The sequence below is a fragment of the Pyricularia oryzae genome, chromosome 2 (assembly GCF_000002495.2).
Source record: "Pyricularia oryzae 70-15 chromosome 2, whole genome shotgun sequence".
Taxonomy (NCBI): domain Eukaryota; kingdom Fungi; phylum Ascomycota; class Sordariomycetes; order Magnaporthales; family Pyriculariaceae; genus Pyricularia; species Pyricularia oryzae.
In genome coordinates this window covers 703,307-720,266 of record NC_017850.1, presented here as the reverse complement: position 1 = coordinate 720,266, position 16,960 = coordinate 703,307, and the positions used below count along the sequence as shown (strand labels likewise).

Genomic DNA, 16,960 nt, shown 5'->3' with positions numbered 1-16,960 from the left:
CTTTGCCTTGAACGCCTCTCAAGAGTTGAATACAATCAATACCTGGGCAAGCCTTCGAGCCGACTGGATACCTATACAGCGAATTGGTGGGTTTAGAACCAGTGAATCACCCAGAGAGTCAAAACCGACTGCTGCGTTGACCCGGGAACTCTGTGCGTCACCAGATAACCCTCGTGACCGTGCGCGCTTGCTTCCACCCATTTGTTCTCCAACTTTGATCGCACAAAGAAGGTGTTGGGTTGGGGGAGTGAGGAAAGAAGCTCAAGGCAGATTCAGTTGCATCGACTACATTTCCTACCTGATTTGTCTTTGCTTCCATTGTATGCAAACAAGTCTTCAAAGAAACGCTCAAGCTGCAGGCTATCTACCACCTTACCTACCAACAGTACATACACCCACAGCCAGCCACGTCATATTGCCGTTGCCGTGCACAAACAACTTTCAGTTGATTCTCCTTTAGGACCTGCATTCAACCCCACCCCAACCTGACCCTGCTTTTCCATCTCCAGGAGCGCACCCGAATCCGATTGCGCCTGGTCGTGTCTCTCAGCCATTTGCGCGCAACGTCTCTCTGCGCATCAACCCAGTTTATCGTAGCATCTTTCCGATCAAACCCATCCTCACTTGCCTGCCTTGAGGGTACGGCCATCTTTCATCAAAGACGGAGTCGGCCTGATTTTGCTTGCTTGGCAATTCAGAGCCACAGAACTCCAACAACCCAGCCAAGATGGCCGACCAAAGCATCATTCGCATCACCAAGGTACAACCAGCGGCCTTGCTTTGACTGTCGCTCCAGCCAACAAAAATGGCTGGCTAACTCACAATTCATCAATCTAGGAGTTGAGCGAGATCCAAAAGAACTCGGATCTTTGTAAGTAAATCACCTAGTTTCCTCGTCTCGTCCCAGCCTGGTGTCCACCGCCTCCCGTTCGAGAAGCTGATCCCGTGACACCCAGCCCTCGCCGTCGCATGCCGTGATGTTGACGTACGGAACGTTAAGGCACTTATTATCGGTCCTCATGAGACACCATACGAGTTTGGATTCTTCGAGGTCAGTCTTTATCAACAGACCCAACACCTGAAAGTTACTCGCTGACCCGTTTATCAGTTTATGTTCCGGTTTCCCAAGGGTACGTGTTTAGGCGCGACTTGTATTTTCGGCTTTGATTGTTTACTCAATCCCAATGTCTTGTTGCACAGATTATCCTAGGAAGTCTCCTTCGGTGACCGCCGTCACCACGAACAGCGGTCGAACTCGATTCAACCCAAACATATATGCCGGCGGCAAGGTCTGCCTGTAAGTACAAGACCAAGCGCTAGCGTATATTGCCAGCTAACACTAACATACAACTGCCTGCAGCTCAATTCTTGGGTTTGTCAACTATATACCACATTGCGACTCCATACTACATGTAGCGCACTAACCTATCGGCAGAACATGGCGTGGTGAACGCGGCGAGGAATGGTCGGCTGCACAAGGCCTCGAATCGATCCTCATCTCCATCCAGAGTCTGATGTCATCAAACCCCTACGAGAATGAGCCAGGTTTCGAGGATGCCAATGAAGCTTCTGACAAGAAGAACCAGGCGCGTTACATTCAAAAGGTAAGATTTCCCTCATTCCGCTAATGGTACCTGTTTCCAACGTTATAAAACCTCCAGATTCGACACGAAACACTTCGAATTAGTGTCATTCAGAGGATGGAGGAGTACCTTGGGATCCAGGCAGACGGAACTCTACAACCACCGCCACAGGTCGAGCCAGAAGACTATGATCTTATTGACTCGGACACTGTTGAAGACGTACCGTTTGAACCGTTTAAGGATCTTTGCAAACGTCGCTTCCTATGGTACTACGACTCGTACCTCCAAAGCATCCAGAAGGCAAAGGCGGAGAACAAGGATGGACAGGCTTTCACCAGAATGCCCTTCGAAGGCCACAACAACAGCATGGAGGGCAAATTCAACTACTCGGATTTGGAACGCCGGCTGCAAAACATCAAGACGGCTCTGGAGACGGAGGTCAGCGGATGGGCAGAGGAGGGCTTGACACCAAAAGCCAAGGACTCGACGGTGGCCGTGATGCTCGGGCGGCAATACGAGCAAGTGGTCGAGTACTTTAAGCGCAACGACATTATGCACAACCTTGAGCTTGAGAACAAGAACCCCTTTGTCTGGGTGCTGACTTACTTTGGCCGGCCGATGACGAACCTGGATGGAGGTCTGTTCCGCGTCACATTCAGAATCAGCCCACGATATCCCGACGAGCAGCCTCGCGTCAAGTGCGAAACCCGTCTCTTTCACCACAGAATCGCGATGGACGGAACAATCTGTTATACTGTGCCAATGTCCCGTAGGGAGGACATCAAGTCGCACATTGAAGCCGTCATTGAGGCATTGGAGGAAGAGGAGCCAGCTTACGACCCCAGGACACTGGTCAACCCAGAAGCACACAAACTGTATTGGGGCACAGCGGATGACCGAAAGATGTACAACCGACGACTTCGCAGGACGGTTCAGCAATCGATGGAGTAAGTGGATTTCCCTTGTTGGTCTGAGTGCTTATCAGTACGTGACTGACCGATTTAGGGAATTTTGATCTTTACCGTGGACACAGATATCATACAATGTAGTGTTTTGTTTTTGTTTTTATGAGATTCTTTTCGGATCAACATACCCAAATTTGTGTTCATAGTATCTCAGACAGGGATCAGTGATTGGGGGCGTTCGTGGCACAAGGAGCAGGTGTTATCAGGTTTATCGGTCATACCAGACAGCCGCATGAAGCTGTGTTTTTATTGTATGCCCTGTCGCAAGCAACCATGCTTACTTGCGAAAGAAAAAGGACACATTCACACTTTCCAGCACCCAAACTCAGTCCCAGGTGTGGCTTCAAGAATACCCTCGCGCGCTCACAACTTTGACTCAGAGGATCACAGCCAGAATTATTAGCCAGGCTTATTTCAAGGATCTAACAATGATGCTAAGTCAACGATTCGGATAGCTTATACAGAACGATGGGTATGCCCGACCTAATACTAATTTACTGTTAGTTACGGTAGCACTGAAAGGAGCGTTCTAGTACCTTATATGCATAGGTGCATGTATTGCTCAATATACACAGTGATGGAATAGTAGCTCGTCACCGTTGAAGTCGAGTCTTGCAGTTGATGTAATGCTAAAATGACTGTTAAGAACTCTGATAGAAGTTTTGGACGTTTGAAGATTATCAGCTGCATGTAGCGGCAAATTATCAAGCACATATGCCAGGATGGTACATTGGTCGTAGACTTCTAGTATATTTCCAGGGTTACAGAAGGAGGTTACCTTCATTTCTGGGTTGGGGAAAAAAAGACATCTAAACTGCCCACTATCTCAAGGTTTGAACAGCAGCAGCAGTTGTGCTAAGCGGGCATTATCCTCCGGAGAGTGATGTCGGATTCGAACCCGATTTAGGACAAGAAAGTTGAGCTCTGGATTCATGGCACAAAGCGTTCGCGAGCCGCACAAGCCTCCAAGAAGTCTGCGACTCGTAGCCTATCTGTCGCGCAATTTGTACCTGAAATATAGACCACTCTAGATATCCAGTTGCACAATACGACTAGCTACCTTGTCCATCCCCATGAGCTTATGGAGTGCCAGTAACTCTTCAAAGGAATTGGCTTACATTGTAGTGGCAAGGCAATATTATCCCTTACTGACTCTTACTGAGGCCTGGGCAGGACAGTATTGAAAATGCCATGTGAACCTCACCTTCGCACCCGTTTGTGGGTTATGAGAGTTTTCACATGCTTTTGGTAAGTACAAAGACGGTTTGGCCATGATTCTGGCTCCTCAGTCCTATGTCCTATAATCCTGTGGATCGTCGGGTTGCGGTGACGCGGGTTGTGCTTGTTTGTGTTTGATCCCCCCCAAGACAGCGCAGTGCCTTCAATCACGTACCCAAGCCAACCAGGCTAGCCTCCATCTCGCGAACCGCCGCAGCCATGGACAGAGACCCCTTGGAGCGCACCTTTAGAGTCCAGTGAAAATCATCCAGCTTGCGCTTGAAAAACGCAGCCTCGGCCGCGTCGCGGGCGGTGGCGGACAAGAGACCGGCAAAGACGCCAATCAGGGCCAGGCACTTTGGCGCGGCGAACCACCAAAAGCTCTGCAGGTGCTCGGGCCGCAGCTTCTCGACAAAGGCCGTGGCGTGCTCGAGCCGGGTCTTGGCGGCGTTGCGGCAGATGGTCCGGAGCTGGTCGGCGCGGTCTGGAGTCGCCAGGCTGCGGATCACGCGCCGGTGGATCATGATCTCGGTCGCATAGTACGAGAGGTGCAGGTAGCCGTTGGCGCACAGCTTGCGCGGCCGCACGTCGTCCATGCCCAGCTCGGCGGGGAGCGTGCTCGCCCATTCCTTGAGCTTCAGGGCCGTCGGCTTGATCAACTCCAGCAGGGCGAGGACCGCGTTGTCCTCGTCGCCGGCAGCGTTCCGTCGTCCGCTGTCGACCCGGCACGGCGCATACAGGGTCGAGTGCGCCTCGGACATGATATCGGTGAGGCGTGCGAGGCGCATAAACAAGTACCGACCATTCTCGACCTCGGCGCTGCCCTCGGCATCGTCCTCGTCGGCAGCCGACTCGGGAAAGTCACCCAGCTCAAGAGGTGGCGTGCGCCAGTGACTGGCCGACACGTGCGACGGCCTTCCGTGGATCAGCGCGCCCCAGCGATCCTGCATGAGAACCGCCCAGGCCAGGCGACGCCGCACGCCCTTTTCCCAGTCGGGAATGTCCCAGGAGCTGCAGTCGACGTGCAGGCCCAGCTCCTCGGCCAGGGCGACCATCTGACTGGCCAGGACCCACGAGTCACCGCCCGACCGCTGCAGCAAGAGCAGGCCGGCCTGGACAGCCGAGAGCTTGGGGCGGTCCATGGCGGCAGTCAGGGCCTGCGTCGCAAGGGTAACGAGCCGGTCGACGGGCGGCTTCTCCAGCGGTGCGAGGGCCGGGTCGTACTCCCACCAATCGATGGCGAGCGCGTACACGGCAGCCAGCAGCGGAGGGGAGAACTCGCGGTAGCTGCGCCGGTACTTTTCCAGCCAGACGCCCTTGTGCAGGATCGGGTAGCTGGGGTGGACGATGCGGAAGTAGAGGCTGACGAGGGCGGGGCCGCTCGGGCGGACCAGGGCCTCGATGGCGTCCAGCACGCTCTCCTCTCCGTCGGGGAGCTGGTCCGGGCTCGAGATGAAGACGGTCGAGGGGTCCATCCGGCGGTATCGTATGCCTTGCTTCCCGGGGGCAGAAGACGTCGTGTCGTCGCGCCCGAGCAGCCGCGGCTCCTGCAGCGAGCTGGGCCCGATGTACACCGAGTGGGTGGTTTTGTGTAGGCCCAGTGTCCTGTTGAGCAGTGACGCGGGTGATTCCGGGGCCGGTGGTGAAGCTGCCGCCGTCGACATGGTGGTCGTGCGGGCCCTGTGGTTCATAATGGCGGTATATTCGCCGGTCGAATCGCCGTCCCTCTCATCCATTTCCGCTGCAGCTGTCCAATCCACTTCCGACCCAATAGCCAAACCGGTCGTGCGGGACCCAGCAGGCGGCGCAGCGTCGACATGGCGCCTCGGCCGCTTGCGCCGCTGTGGCTGCTCCAAAAAGGTACACGGCTGCTGGTGGAAGGCGCACAGAAAGCATTTTTCGTTCCCTGGCTCCCTGACGCAGCGCAGCTTGCGCCTGCGGCAGATGTCGCAAGGTCGATCCGAGGCGCTGGAGGCTGCCGTGGTCTTGCGGCGCTTCGCCGGTCGGTGTTGGGAAGAGTCGTTGTCGGTCGCGGCGTGGGGTTCGCGCGGGTGTTGCGCGTCTCTAGCGATCGCGTCGAGGGGACGAGTGCTGCTCTCTATTGTGGTGCTCATCATGATGGAGACATGTTGTGGGATGGCGCAGTCAACAACCAGTCCGATCGGCCGCGGGGCCGAGGAACCAGCGGCATGTACCAGTCTAGGCTAGTTTGAGATCTTTTGTGCGGATTGAAGGTCGTTTGAATGCGGGAAGGGAAAACGTGATTAGCTGCAGGCCAAGACAAGCGGGATACCGTGGGAATGGTTCAAGGTTAAGTTTAGCTATTTCGTAAGTGATGCAAGATAAAGTGAAGTGGGGGTAAAAATACGGAATTGGTAAGGAGCTGAAAAGCATAATTGCTGTGATTTGATTGGCTTTTCGCTCACAATCCCATGAATTAAGTTTGTCTCATGGGATTCTCAATGATTACGTCGTACCATATCTCCAATTCAACTTCAACTCAGTTTCGTATGGGATAATTATGGTTTGAATTTCATCTTTTAACAAGTCAGTTTGCTCCTTGATTGGATCAAAGGTATCCGTCATGCAAGCATTCCTCTTCAATGTCCGCTCTGTCCGCTTCATCCTCGGGACTACCTAGGTACTTATCCCAGGTAGACAACAAGATCAACACTCCAGCAATCAGCCGCCCCCACTCCCTACGACACCGGAGCAATGACAACCAAGTCATCGCCGGCGTTAACGATGCTGCCCGCCGCCACGCATACCCTGGCGCACCTCCCCCGTACCGGCGAGCATATTTTCAGCTCCATCTTGTTCGCCTCGATCCACGCCTAGAGCTGCATATTAGTCTGACTTGACCTTCACGATTGTGCATATCCAATGGTTTCGAGCAACTCACCACGTCATCTCCCGCATTCACCTCCTGTCCTTCTTTGACGTGAATACGAAAACACCTCCCTGGTATGTTGGCCTTGACCCGCTCGCCCGGAGAATCATCAGGCACCGCCTGTCCCGGGCCAGATACGGCATCGTCTTTGGCGTCCTGAAAGGGCCTGAGGAGCTCGTTGTAAAAGGGCGCGCATCGCACCGCCTGAACGCGCTGTTGCACGACGTGCTCGATGTCTTGAGCGTTGTCGCTCAGCCACTTTTCGTAGTCTTGCAGATTCAGTGCATCCTCCTCGATGCTGATGAGCTCGTGGTACTTGCCGGATGCGATGGCAGAGTCCAGCGTTTCCTCAGGGACGGGGTGGAACGAGATGCGATCCAGCAGCTGGAACATCCACGCAGGCCCTCCACTGCTGCTGCTTCCGTACGAGTTCCAGACCGGGGCCGTCCTCCCCAGGAGCTGATAACCCCCCGGCGAGTCCGTTGCATAGATGCACATGTACTGGCCGCCGATGCCAACAGAGTTCCGGGGCGTAAAGGACCTAGACGGGTTGTACTTGGTGCCAAACAGCCGATGCCTCGGGTCCAGCGGCACCGCGCAAGGCGAGCCTAGATAGACGTCGCCCAGCCCCAGCACCAAGAATTCGCCACTTTCCAGCACCTCCCGGACGGCGTCCACGCCCTTGTCGGGGAAGTTGAGCTCGCGCAAGAACTCCACGTTGCTCGGGAGGTACGGCGCCGAGCTGCGGATCGTGGTCATGTAGCGGTCGACGGCCGCCTGGGAGACTCTGTCATCAAAGACAAATGGTAGCCGAACGCGGCGGGACGGGAGCGCGGTCGGTAAGTCTTGTATGAGCGCCGGAACCCGCGACCTGAGCTCTTCCAGGGCCTTGTCAACTGTTACCAGCGTGTCGCACATGACAAGCAACGTGCGGACACCGGGGACCAGCTCTCGGACGTGTGGTATTGGCGATGCTTTGTGTTGCCGGACAAGGCTTGCGATCTGGAAGGTCTGTAATAGGTTGAATCCGTCATGCTGTCCAAACTCGAGCAGGAAAGCCTGGTCACCAAACTGCCGGCAGACAATACCGTTCTCTCCGTCTACAAGAGTGACTGCTTGAGAGGCGAGATCCTCCTGGGTCAAAGTACCCGAGGCCTCAGTTGACCAGTCAGGAAGATCCACAAGTTTTTCAATAGTCTCGTCCAGAATGGCTGCCTGATCGAGCGCCCAGCTCTTATGTACCGGCACGAGTTGAATCTGATCGCCAGGTCGCATCTGTCCAAACTTCCACATCTCAGCCGTGATCACGGTGGCAAATACCACAAAGCCGCCCAGACTGGGTCCATCGCCCGTCAGCACCACCGCATCATCTCCCGTAAAGCTGATGCTTCCTATCGCATATGGACTGTCGTGTATGTTTGACGGATGCAGGCCGGCAGAGCCGCCGTCCACACGCGCCCACTGCGGCGTAGGACCCCTCAGGCGGACACCCGACCGATTGCTGTTGTAGTGAACAGTCCAAGACGCACTGAAGAGCTCTTGGTATCCTTCGGCAGTGAAGAAGTCTGGACAGCCATGCGGGCCGGGCATGACGGCAAGCTTCCATTGCGACACGGAGCCTGTGGGGACTGGAAGTCTTGGAAGCGTTGCCGGTTGAGATGGCACCGCTTTTTCGAGTGGCTGGCTTTCCAGTCGCAAAAGGTCTCCGCACTGCAGTACTCGCCCATTGTGACCTCCGAGTCGTCCAAGCGTAAAGGTTGATCGGCTGCCATAGAAGTCGGGCACCTTGAGACCTCCACCCTGAAAGGCAATATAAGAACGAGAGCCAGATCTTGGTATTCCCACGGATAGGAATTGGCCCTTTTGGATCTGGATTGCCTTGGTGGAATCGACGATCTGACCATCAATCGAGACGTCGGCGAGCGCCCCAGCCACGGCCACCATCGCATCGCAATGGAACAACAATTTCGGGCCCTGGATGCTACATTCAAGTCCTGCGGCGCCCTCCTCGTTTCCCACAAGTTTGTTTGCCATTCGAAGGGAGCAGCTGTCCATCGGGCCCGAGGGGGGAATACCTACGTGCCAGTGGCCGGTTCGGCCGGGATAGTCTTGTACCGTTGTCCCTGGACCGGGCTCCAGTACTTCGATGGCTCTTGGTTGGTAAGCAAATGCGTCCAGAGTCTTGGTGGTGAAATCGCCGCCCCTAAACTTTGGTGATGCTACGATCTGGGCCACGTAATCAACATTTGTCTCGACGCCAGTGATTGTTGTGGACCTTAGGGCCTCGAGGAGCCTGTCTATTGCTACGCTCCTGGAACTGTCGGTTGCGATGATCTTGGCAATCAGGGGGTCATAAGAGGACGACAACTCTGTTCCAGAACGAACCCAAGTGTCAACACGGGTGTTTGCAGGAAACTGAACTTCGAGCAGCTTGCCAGAGGACGGACGAAAGTCCTGCAGCGGAGACTCGGCATAGATGCGGGCTTCGATCGAGAACTTGTCGTCAGCATCAAAGTCTTTATGTTTGTAAGTGATACCTTGGCCGCCTGCAAGCTGAACCATCGACTCGACGAGGTCCAGGCCCATTACTTCTTCCGTTACCGGATGTTCAACCTGAAGACGCGTGTTCATCTCGAGAAAGAAGAAATCCTCCTTGTCAACGTCATAGATAAACTCGACCGTGCCAACGTTGCGATAGCTGACCGCTGCAGCGAGATCAACCGCAGCCTTCCGCATCCTCTGTCGTACCTCATGAGGTACAAAGAAGGCCGGACACTCCTCGACGACTTTTTGATTGCGCCTCTGGAGTGAACAATCTCTCTCCCCAACAGTGACGACAGCCCCATTTCCGTCACCTAGAACCTGCACTTCGATATGGCGTGCTCGCTGGACAAACCGCTCCAGGAAAACACCAGCGTCACCAAAGTTGGAAGCTGCCAGTCTCTGGACGCTCTCATAATCCTCCTTGAGTGATTCGGCATCGTGTGAAACACGCAGTCCAATGCCGCCACCGCCAGCGGTGCTCTTGATCATGACAGGAAACCCGATCCTGCCCGCTTCCGCTACCGCCTGGGCGCTGTCCTCGAGCAGCGCCGTCCCTGGGACTGTAGGGACGCCGGCGGCTTGGGCAATCTCACGCGCTCGGTGTTTCAACCCCAGATCGCGCATCTGGTCTGGCGTCGGCCCGATCCAGACAAGGCCTGCTTCCTCGACTTTGGCGGCAAAGTCGGCGTTTTCAGCGAGGAAGCCATACCCTGGAATCACAGCATCCGCGCCCGTCGTCTTGGCGGCTTCCAGTATCTGACTGTGGGACAGGTATGTCTCGCTGACTGTGTCACCAACAAGCGGCCAGGCCACGTCGGCGATCTGGACATGCTCGGCCGCTGCGTCGGGGGTCGAGTAGATGGCGATGGACCTGATGCCCATGTTTCGGAGGGTTTTGATGATGCGGACCGCTATCTCCCCCCGGTTGGCTACCAGAACCGACTTGATCGATCGTGGCGGGTGTTGCATATCGCAACTAAGCGCAGACGAAAGATGTCCCTTTTCGGCGACGACACCATTTCTGGACTTGGTGGCAATCCCATTTCCTGGCTTGGCTGCCATGTAGTATCTCCAGCCCCCATGATGGCTGATGTCCTCCGCATCTTCCAAGCCCGTAGGCTCGCAAATGAAGCCACAGACCCAAGAGCCTGTTGCAAGCTCCATGGAGCCGAGACCGAGTGGACTTGGGATCGTGGCAAAGAAGCCTGCAAACTGAGCCTCTGGCAGGTCCCAGACTTCGACCTCAATCGAGTGGCCAGTCTCCCCTTTGCCAACTCGTCGCAAGCCAGGCTTCCGGATGGCGCCTTCGGGAGCCGCTAGGGCGAATAGTCGGTATTGAGGCGCCGTCTTCGTGGCTTGTGAGAGCACGGCCCCTCTCGACGTCAGATCCTTGTTGAGGGGAAACCCACGCAGATGTGCTCCAACGACGGCTACAGATATAGTCTTGAATGGAAGGCTGCTTTCAAGTGAGGGGATCTGTTTTTCTACCTCGGGCTCCTGATAAAGGGCATTAGTTGCGCCTAGGCGCCTCTTATCCGTCGAGAGGAACGTCTTGGCTAGGGAAATCAGTTTTGGCTCTTGCCAGGTGTTTGAGATGAGCGTGATCCCAAATGGGAGCTCTTGGGTGCAGAAGCCGGCAGGGATGGAAAGGGCCGACCAGTCCATAAAGTTCACAAAGTTGGTGTAGGTGCCCAAGAGCGAGTTTTCCCTGACAGGTTCCCGTGCGACGTCCTGGAGTCGTGGAAATGTTGGAGCCGTCGGCACAAGGATTGCATCATACTTGGCATAGACCGCGGCAATCTTCTTGACAAGATATTGGCGCCGATATTGTGCATCGAAGAGGTCGGCTGCGCTGAACCCATTGGCCTTGAGGATGATGCTGCGGACAGTAGGGTCGAGTACTGCTGGGTCCTGTTCGATAAGGGATCGAATAGCAGCGTACCTCTCGGCTACCCATGGGCCTTCATAGAGCAGACTTGCAAGCTCAAACAGGTCTGAGAAATCAACTGGCTCCAAGGCAATTCCCGAATCTCGTACTCTGTCTAGAGCAGCGTCGTAGGCTAACACCCTGTCAGCTGCGCCGAACCAGTTTGGATCTTTGCAAATTGCGAATGTGAGGGATTTTGAGATGGTAGGTTCGATAGTCAGAGATGGTCGTGGCCGAGAGTATGAGTCTGACGGATCATGCCCCTCTGCAACTGCAAGAACTTCCTGAGCATCATCGACCGTCAAAGCAAAGATGGAGACGCAATCTAGTGTTCGGCAAGCAGGTAGCACGCCAGTTGTGCTGATGGCGCCTCTGGTTGGTTTCAGACCAATGATGTTGTTGAGACCAGCCGGGACCCTACCGGAGCCGGCAGTGTCGGTGCCTAATGAAAAAGGCACGGTGCCCCGCGCGACGACGACGGCGCTCCCGGAGCTCGAACCACCACTGACACGTTCAGGGTCAAAAGTGTTGGGCACCGCGCCGTATGGAGATCGAGTGCCCACGAGGCCGGTAGCGAACTGATCGAGATTGGTCTTGCCAATCAGGATGGCACCCGCGCCTTTCAGCCGAGAGATGACTGTGGCATCGGTGTCCACTGGCCCATTAGAAAAGGCTGGACACGCAGCTGTAGTGGGAAAGCCGATGGCGTCTATGTTGTCCTTTGCGGCGAATGGGACGCCAAACAAGGGAACGTCAGCTCCATTGGCCTTGGCCGCTTTGGCAGCTTCCCATTGCTGGCGAATCGAGTCTTCAGTTGCTAATGAGATCCAGGCGTTGGATTGTGCTTTGTGTTCCTTGTCCAGCAGCAACAGGAGCCGTTCCAAGCCACCACCAGCTGCGTTGGCACCTCTCCATTCGGGGATGGTCAAGGGTAAGCGCAGGTCTTCGCCATTGGTGTCATCTGTGTCCATGGTTAGCAAGGGCTTTTTCAGCTTTGTGATAGACTGCGACTGATTCGGGCCAGAAATGTACCTAATCTACCAATCATGACTGGACTTTGATCTGAGCGTTGCTTGGCAAGTTCGATGATAACTCTCCCATTGAAATGTAAAATGTGTGCCTAGATACTTGGATGATGAAATCTTGAGGTTGAGAAATAGTCTGCTTCAGTCAAGTAGACCACAGCTAAATTTATACGCCGCCTTGCTCTCTTCCAATGATGACAATGCCAATCCATTGAGCTTCCTTACGGCCAAGCTGGCTTGGTGAGTATCTATCATGATCTTGATGCATCAACGATAGGTAGACTAACGAGGCCGGCGGGGGATGATGACTTTGAAAACAACCGGCAGAATCTTTCAGTGTTCTTTCCTTCTTTCAAATGTTGCTAGCCAGTTTTGTTGAAGAAAGCCGGCGGCCCAGGACAAGATATAGGCAATGAGGAAACAATAATGGATTGACTCTAATATCTCAAGCCGGATAAGGCAAGGCCGGCGGTACCTCGTATGAATCATAGACAGAAAGTACAACTCGCATCGAGTGCAAGAGCGAATACTCCATCCAGCGTGCATTCCATTTGTATTTACTGATGCCCACAATTTTGGGTCGCATTTAATACAACGTCACTTCCTTATCGGGCCAGCCCTGATGGCCGCCGGCACTTTTTGATGCACCACCGGGGAACTTGCGTTATCTTATCATTCATGTTATGTAACCTATTTTTTATCACTTTTCACAGCCCGAAGTAATTTGTCGTGGTCAGGTTTGGGTTTCAAGCCGAATTCGCCTTACCCATCCAAGCTAGTATCCAACGGTACCCCACACTGCCTCCAGTCCCTTTCCTGTTCTCCCCGAGAAGAGACGAGACTCTGAAGTGCGCGAAGTGGTGTCTTGATTGGTGCAGAGTACATGTAAGCGCCGGCAAGTGCCCGTGTTGATCTCGCAGTGCTGTTGACATTTACCTTACTGTTAAACTCAATTCGATACAACAACCCCAAACTACACATCACCCACGCACCAAGCCCGTTTCTTACCAACCGAGTACCTCAAAAAGACCACACAGACAGACCTAGGTGTCGATTAATAGGTGTAGTTAAACGCCTTCACTCAGCTCATCGGTGTGGCTGATTTCCACATGAAATACACACCAAAGACACACAGTAAACCCCCCACAGATTTCTCGGCAATCTGCAAGCCTCAGCACGCGACAGACACTCCAAAACTCTTCGGCCAAGCGGCAAACTCCCCGCTTCCCCAAATTCGATCTCCGGTTTCATGGGCCTAGATCTACGTCTGTTCTTTCCTCGTTTCGATCAATTACTGTACAGGTCCCATTGAAAACATTTCCACACCCCAAGTGACCAACCACACTGCCTTGAACACCTTATCTGAACCTATCATACTAAGCTTTCTTGGCTTTCGCCCCGTGCGTTCGTTATCATGGCCTCTTGGCGAGGGAGGGCTAATCAAGAATGCTGTCACAATAGTGGACAGCTCCGTTTACGGATGGCGAAATGCTTGTTTGGTGGTTTCCTTTGATGCGGCGAGATAGATTGATGGATAGGTATGCAAAATCTCGGATGTTATTTCATATAGAATGTGGTGCGCCGTCTCGCTTGACGGCCTCTCGGGACATAATGCGACGGGCATGCGCAGGTCCGAATAGCTTGGCTGGTCAACACTCTAAACAATAACACCTTCAACATCAAATAACAAACAAACAACATTTCGTCATGGCAGGCGGCGGCGGTGCAGCCTCTGGCGCTATCTCTCCGCCTTTGAGCCAGGCCTATGGCTACGGTATTGTTGTTGGCCTTGGGTTCTTGTTTTGTTTCTTGATGATTTTCTTGACTTGGGTTTTGAAGAGGTATGCCCCCTGACTGCTCCATGACCATCTCATCGTTCTCGTCCCCTTGCAAAAGCTGATGTCTAACGTCTCTTGCCGAAAAGATACAACAATGAGTCTCAAACCTCAGAAATGTTCAACACCGCCGGCAGGACCGTCAAGTCCGGCCTGGTTGCCTCGGCAGTCGTCTCTTCCTGGACATGGGCCGCCACGTTGCTGCAGTCTTCTGGCGTGGCCTACCGATATGGCGTGTCTGGTCCTTTCTGGGTAGGTTTTGTCGGACATCATGGGTTGTTTTGCTACTGTGCTCGTGGGAGAAAACTGCTGACGTGCTTCAATAACAAAACAGTACGCTTCAGGAGCTACTGTTCAGATCATTCTATTTGCAACACTTGCCATTGAACTGAAGAAGCGAGCTCCCAACGCACATACCGTACTCGAGGTTATTCGTGCCCGATATGGTAAGTCGTCTCGTTTCTTATAGAGTATTAATTAGATGCTGGCAAGCTGCACGAGGATATTTCTGCTGACTTTCTGAAAGGCCGAGTTACTCATTGCGTCTACATCTGCTTCTGTCTGTTTACCAACATCCTGGTCACTTTGATGCTCATCGTAGGCGGCTCGGCCGTGATGACATCTCTCACTGGAATGTCTACCGAGGGTGCTTGTTTCTTAATTCCCCTAAGTGTAGTCATCTACACCACGTTTGGCGGGTAAGTCGGACGATCCATGTATACATATGTATGAGTTCTGCTGGGACTTGACAATTTCTGACTCTTGCTTCATTAGAATCAAAGCCACATTCCTCAGCGACTACGTCCACACCGTCATCGTCAATGTTATCATCATCATATTTGCGTTTACTGCTTATTCGACCGGAAGCAAATTGGGATCCCCCTCGGTGGTGTACGATCGCCTCGTAGCCGCAGCAGCTTCACACCCCGTGGATGGAAATGCCCAAGGTTCTTACCTGACCATGCAGTCGCGAGAGGGGATTGTCTTTTTCGTCATAAACATTGTAGGAAACTTTGGAACCGTCTTCATGGACAATGGTTAGTTTAATCTCCTCCCAAGTGATGTTGCCGCGGGAAGAAATGTCTGGGCAAAAGCAGCTAACCGGAATGGAAAATAGGATACTATAACAAGGCCATTGCGGCTTCTCCCGTCCACGCCCTTCCAGGATACATCATCGGCGGCCTGGCTTGGTTCGCAATCCCGTGGCTTTGTGCTACCACAATGGGACTCTCCGCCCTGGCTCTCGAGGGCAGCCCGGCGTTCCCAACCTTCCCCGACCGAATGTTGCCTGCCGACGTCACGGCGGGTCTGGTTCTGCCTTATGCTGCTGTTGCGCTCCTTGGCCAGTCGGGCGCCATTTGCACACTGATCATGATCTTCAGTAAGATGACGCTCTAAACCATGCTTTTGGTCAGTGATACAAGAGAAACTGACAAAAGTTCGCCCGTAGTGGCCGTGGCCTCGGCTTTCTCGTCCCAGCTGATTTCGGTCTCTTCCATCGTCACATACGATATTTACCAGTTAGTTTTTTTTTTTCGTTTTTTCCCTTGTGGATTCTGGCAAAAGATGTTACGTATGGTCGCTGACCCAAAGGTCACAGAACATACATCAACCCATCTGCAAAGGGCAAGAACCTTATTGCAGTCTCACACGTTAGTGTCTGCGCCTACGGTATTATCATGGCCGGTTTCTCGGTTGGCCTTCACCATGCCGGTATTTCTATGGGATGGCTCTATGTTGGTACCCCTTTTTTCCCCTTCACTCGCAAAGTCTTCTTTTCCCGCCGACTAACGATGTTTCTGTATAGCTTTGGATGGGCGTCATGATCAGCGCTGCCGTCATCCCAGCCACCCTGACGCTCTTCTGGAAGCGTCAGAACAAGTTCGCCGCTGCGGGCGCTCCCATCCTCGGCCTCATCTGCGCCCTCGTGGCGTGGACTGTCACATGCGCGCGCGAGTTCGACGGCGTGCTCTCCATCGAGAACCTAGGGTCCAACAGCCCCATGTTGGCCGGCAACGTGGTCGCCCTGCTGAGCCCTCTCGTCTTCGTGCCGGTACTCACTTTTGCATTCGGCGCTGACGACTACAATTGGGCGTCCATGGCCGCGATCGAACAGGCCGACGACGATAAGACCTCGGGTACCGAGGGCGGCGAGCTCGAGAGCGGCAACGATCGCCCTGCCTTTGCCGTCGTGGCGCCCGAGCAGGACATGGCCAAGCTGCACAGGGCGTCACGTATCGCAAAGTGGCTCACCTGCCTGATGTCCATTTCGTTCCTGGTCCTATGGCCCATGCCCATGTACGGGTCGGGCTACGTCTTCTCCAAGCCCTTCTTCACCGGGTGGGTCACGGTCGGCATGATCTGGATCTTTGCCAGCACGGCTGCAGTCGGCGTGTTCCCGCTCTGGGAGGGTCGCTACAGCATCCTGCGCGTTGCCAAGGGTATGCTGGGCATGAAGACCAAGAGCAGCGGTTCGGACGAGCCTATCGAGGGTGTGGTTGCGTACGAGTCAAAGGCGGACTCGGAAGAAAAGAAGCGGGAAGACTAGGTCATTGGTGGTTTCTTGTAAGCCCGTCGTACGATGCGGGCCACTTCGGGGTAGGGGGCGGAAGCCGGGCTGAATTCAGCTGGACGCCAGTCTATCCTGGAGTGAGTCTTCCGAGGGCTTGGCCTAGAAGAAAAAAAGAGTAGTTGACGAATACACTGGATACCCTGCTTATTTACTTTCCTAGAAAGGCACTTGATTGGAGACTCAGACAGGGTGAGGCGGCAGGCTACATTCAGACGAAGCCCGAGAAAAAGGTTCAAGGATTGACATTTGTCAGTTGAATGGAACGACTAATTAGCGTATGCAAATCCCTAAGCGCGCTAAGATTGAGTAGATCAAACCGATATATTTTGATGGATGAACGTTGTAATTAAAATTACGATACTTGTTTCTTTCTATTTTTGTTGTATTTCGTTAAAATAGAA

At 53.9% G+C, this 16,960-nt stretch overlaps 5 protein-coding genes across 5 annotated transcripts; 2 read left to right on the top strand and 3 right to left on the bottom strand.

The window, feature by feature from the left end:
• Nucleotides 1-12: 12 nt before the first annotated feature.
• Nucleotides 13-3,084, top strand: MGG_04388 (ubiquitin-conjugating enzyme E2Z). The gene is made up of 9 exons (XM_003713455.1): nt 13-760; nt 838-871; nt 957-1,051; nt 1,109-1,130; nt 1,201-1,297; nt 1,361-1,372; nt 1,436-1,604; nt 1,662-2,530; nt 2,589-3,084. Exons 1-9 carry the CDS (start codon nt 728-730, stop codon nt 2,596-2,598), a joined length of 1,341 nt encoding a protein of 446 aa, XP_003713503.1. The 5' UTR covers nt 13-727; the 3' UTR covers nt 2,599-3,084.
• Nucleotides 3,085-3,478: 394 nt separating this feature from the next.
• MGG_04387 (uncharacterized protein) lies at nt 3,479-5,883 on the bottom strand (the record flags this gene model as incomplete). Its single annotated transcript, XM_003713454.1, has 2 exons — nt 3,479-3,540; nt 3,942-5,883. The coding sequence occupies 2 exons, from the start codon at nt 5,881-5,883 to the stop codon at nt 3,479-3,481; spliced, it is 2,004 nt and encodes a 667-aa protein (XP_003713502.1).
• A 366-nt stretch (nt 5,884-6,249) lies between these two features.
• MGG_15535 (uncharacterized protein) lies at nt 6,250-10,465 on the bottom strand. Its single transcript, XM_003713453.1, has 2 exons — nt 6,669-10,465; nt 6,250-6,600 (listed from the first exon to the last, which is right to left on the bottom strand). The coding sequence occupies exons 1-2, from the start codon at nt 10,362-10,364 to the stop codon at nt 6,466-6,468; spliced, it is 3,831 nt and encodes a 1,276-aa protein (XP_003713501.1). The 5' UTR covers nt 10,365-10,465; the 3' UTR covers nt 6,250-6,465.
• A 117-nt stretch (nt 10,466-10,582) lies between these two features.
• Nucleotides 10,583-12,696, bottom strand: MGG_15534 (uncharacterized protein; the record flags this gene model as incomplete). The annotated part of the gene is made up of 4 exons (XM_003713452.1): nt 12,160-12,696; nt 11,380-12,088; nt 10,689-11,238; nt 10,583-10,630 (listed from the first exon to the last, which is right to left on the bottom strand). The coding sequence occupies exons 1-4, from the start codon at nt 12,173-12,175 to the stop codon at nt 10,583-10,585; spliced, it is 1,323 nt and encodes a 440-aa protein (XP_003713500.1). The 5' UTR covers nt 12,176-12,696.
• A 203-nt stretch (nt 12,697-12,899) lies between these two features.
• MGG_04385 (urea active transporter) lies at nt 12,900-16,897 on the top strand. The gene is made up of 9 exons (XM_003713451.1): nt 12,900-13,993; nt 14,077-14,239; nt 14,322-14,433; nt 14,514-14,685; nt 14,762-15,024; nt 15,105-15,368; nt 15,438-15,507; nt 15,588-15,723; nt 15,795-16,897. The coding sequence occupies exons 1-9, from the start codon at nt 13,860-13,862 to the stop codon at nt 16,533-16,535; spliced, it is 2,055 nt and encodes a 684-aa protein (XP_003713499.1). The 5' UTR covers nt 12,900-13,859; the 3' UTR covers nt 16,536-16,897.
• The last annotated feature ends 63 nt before the right edge of the window (nt 16,898-16,960 follow it).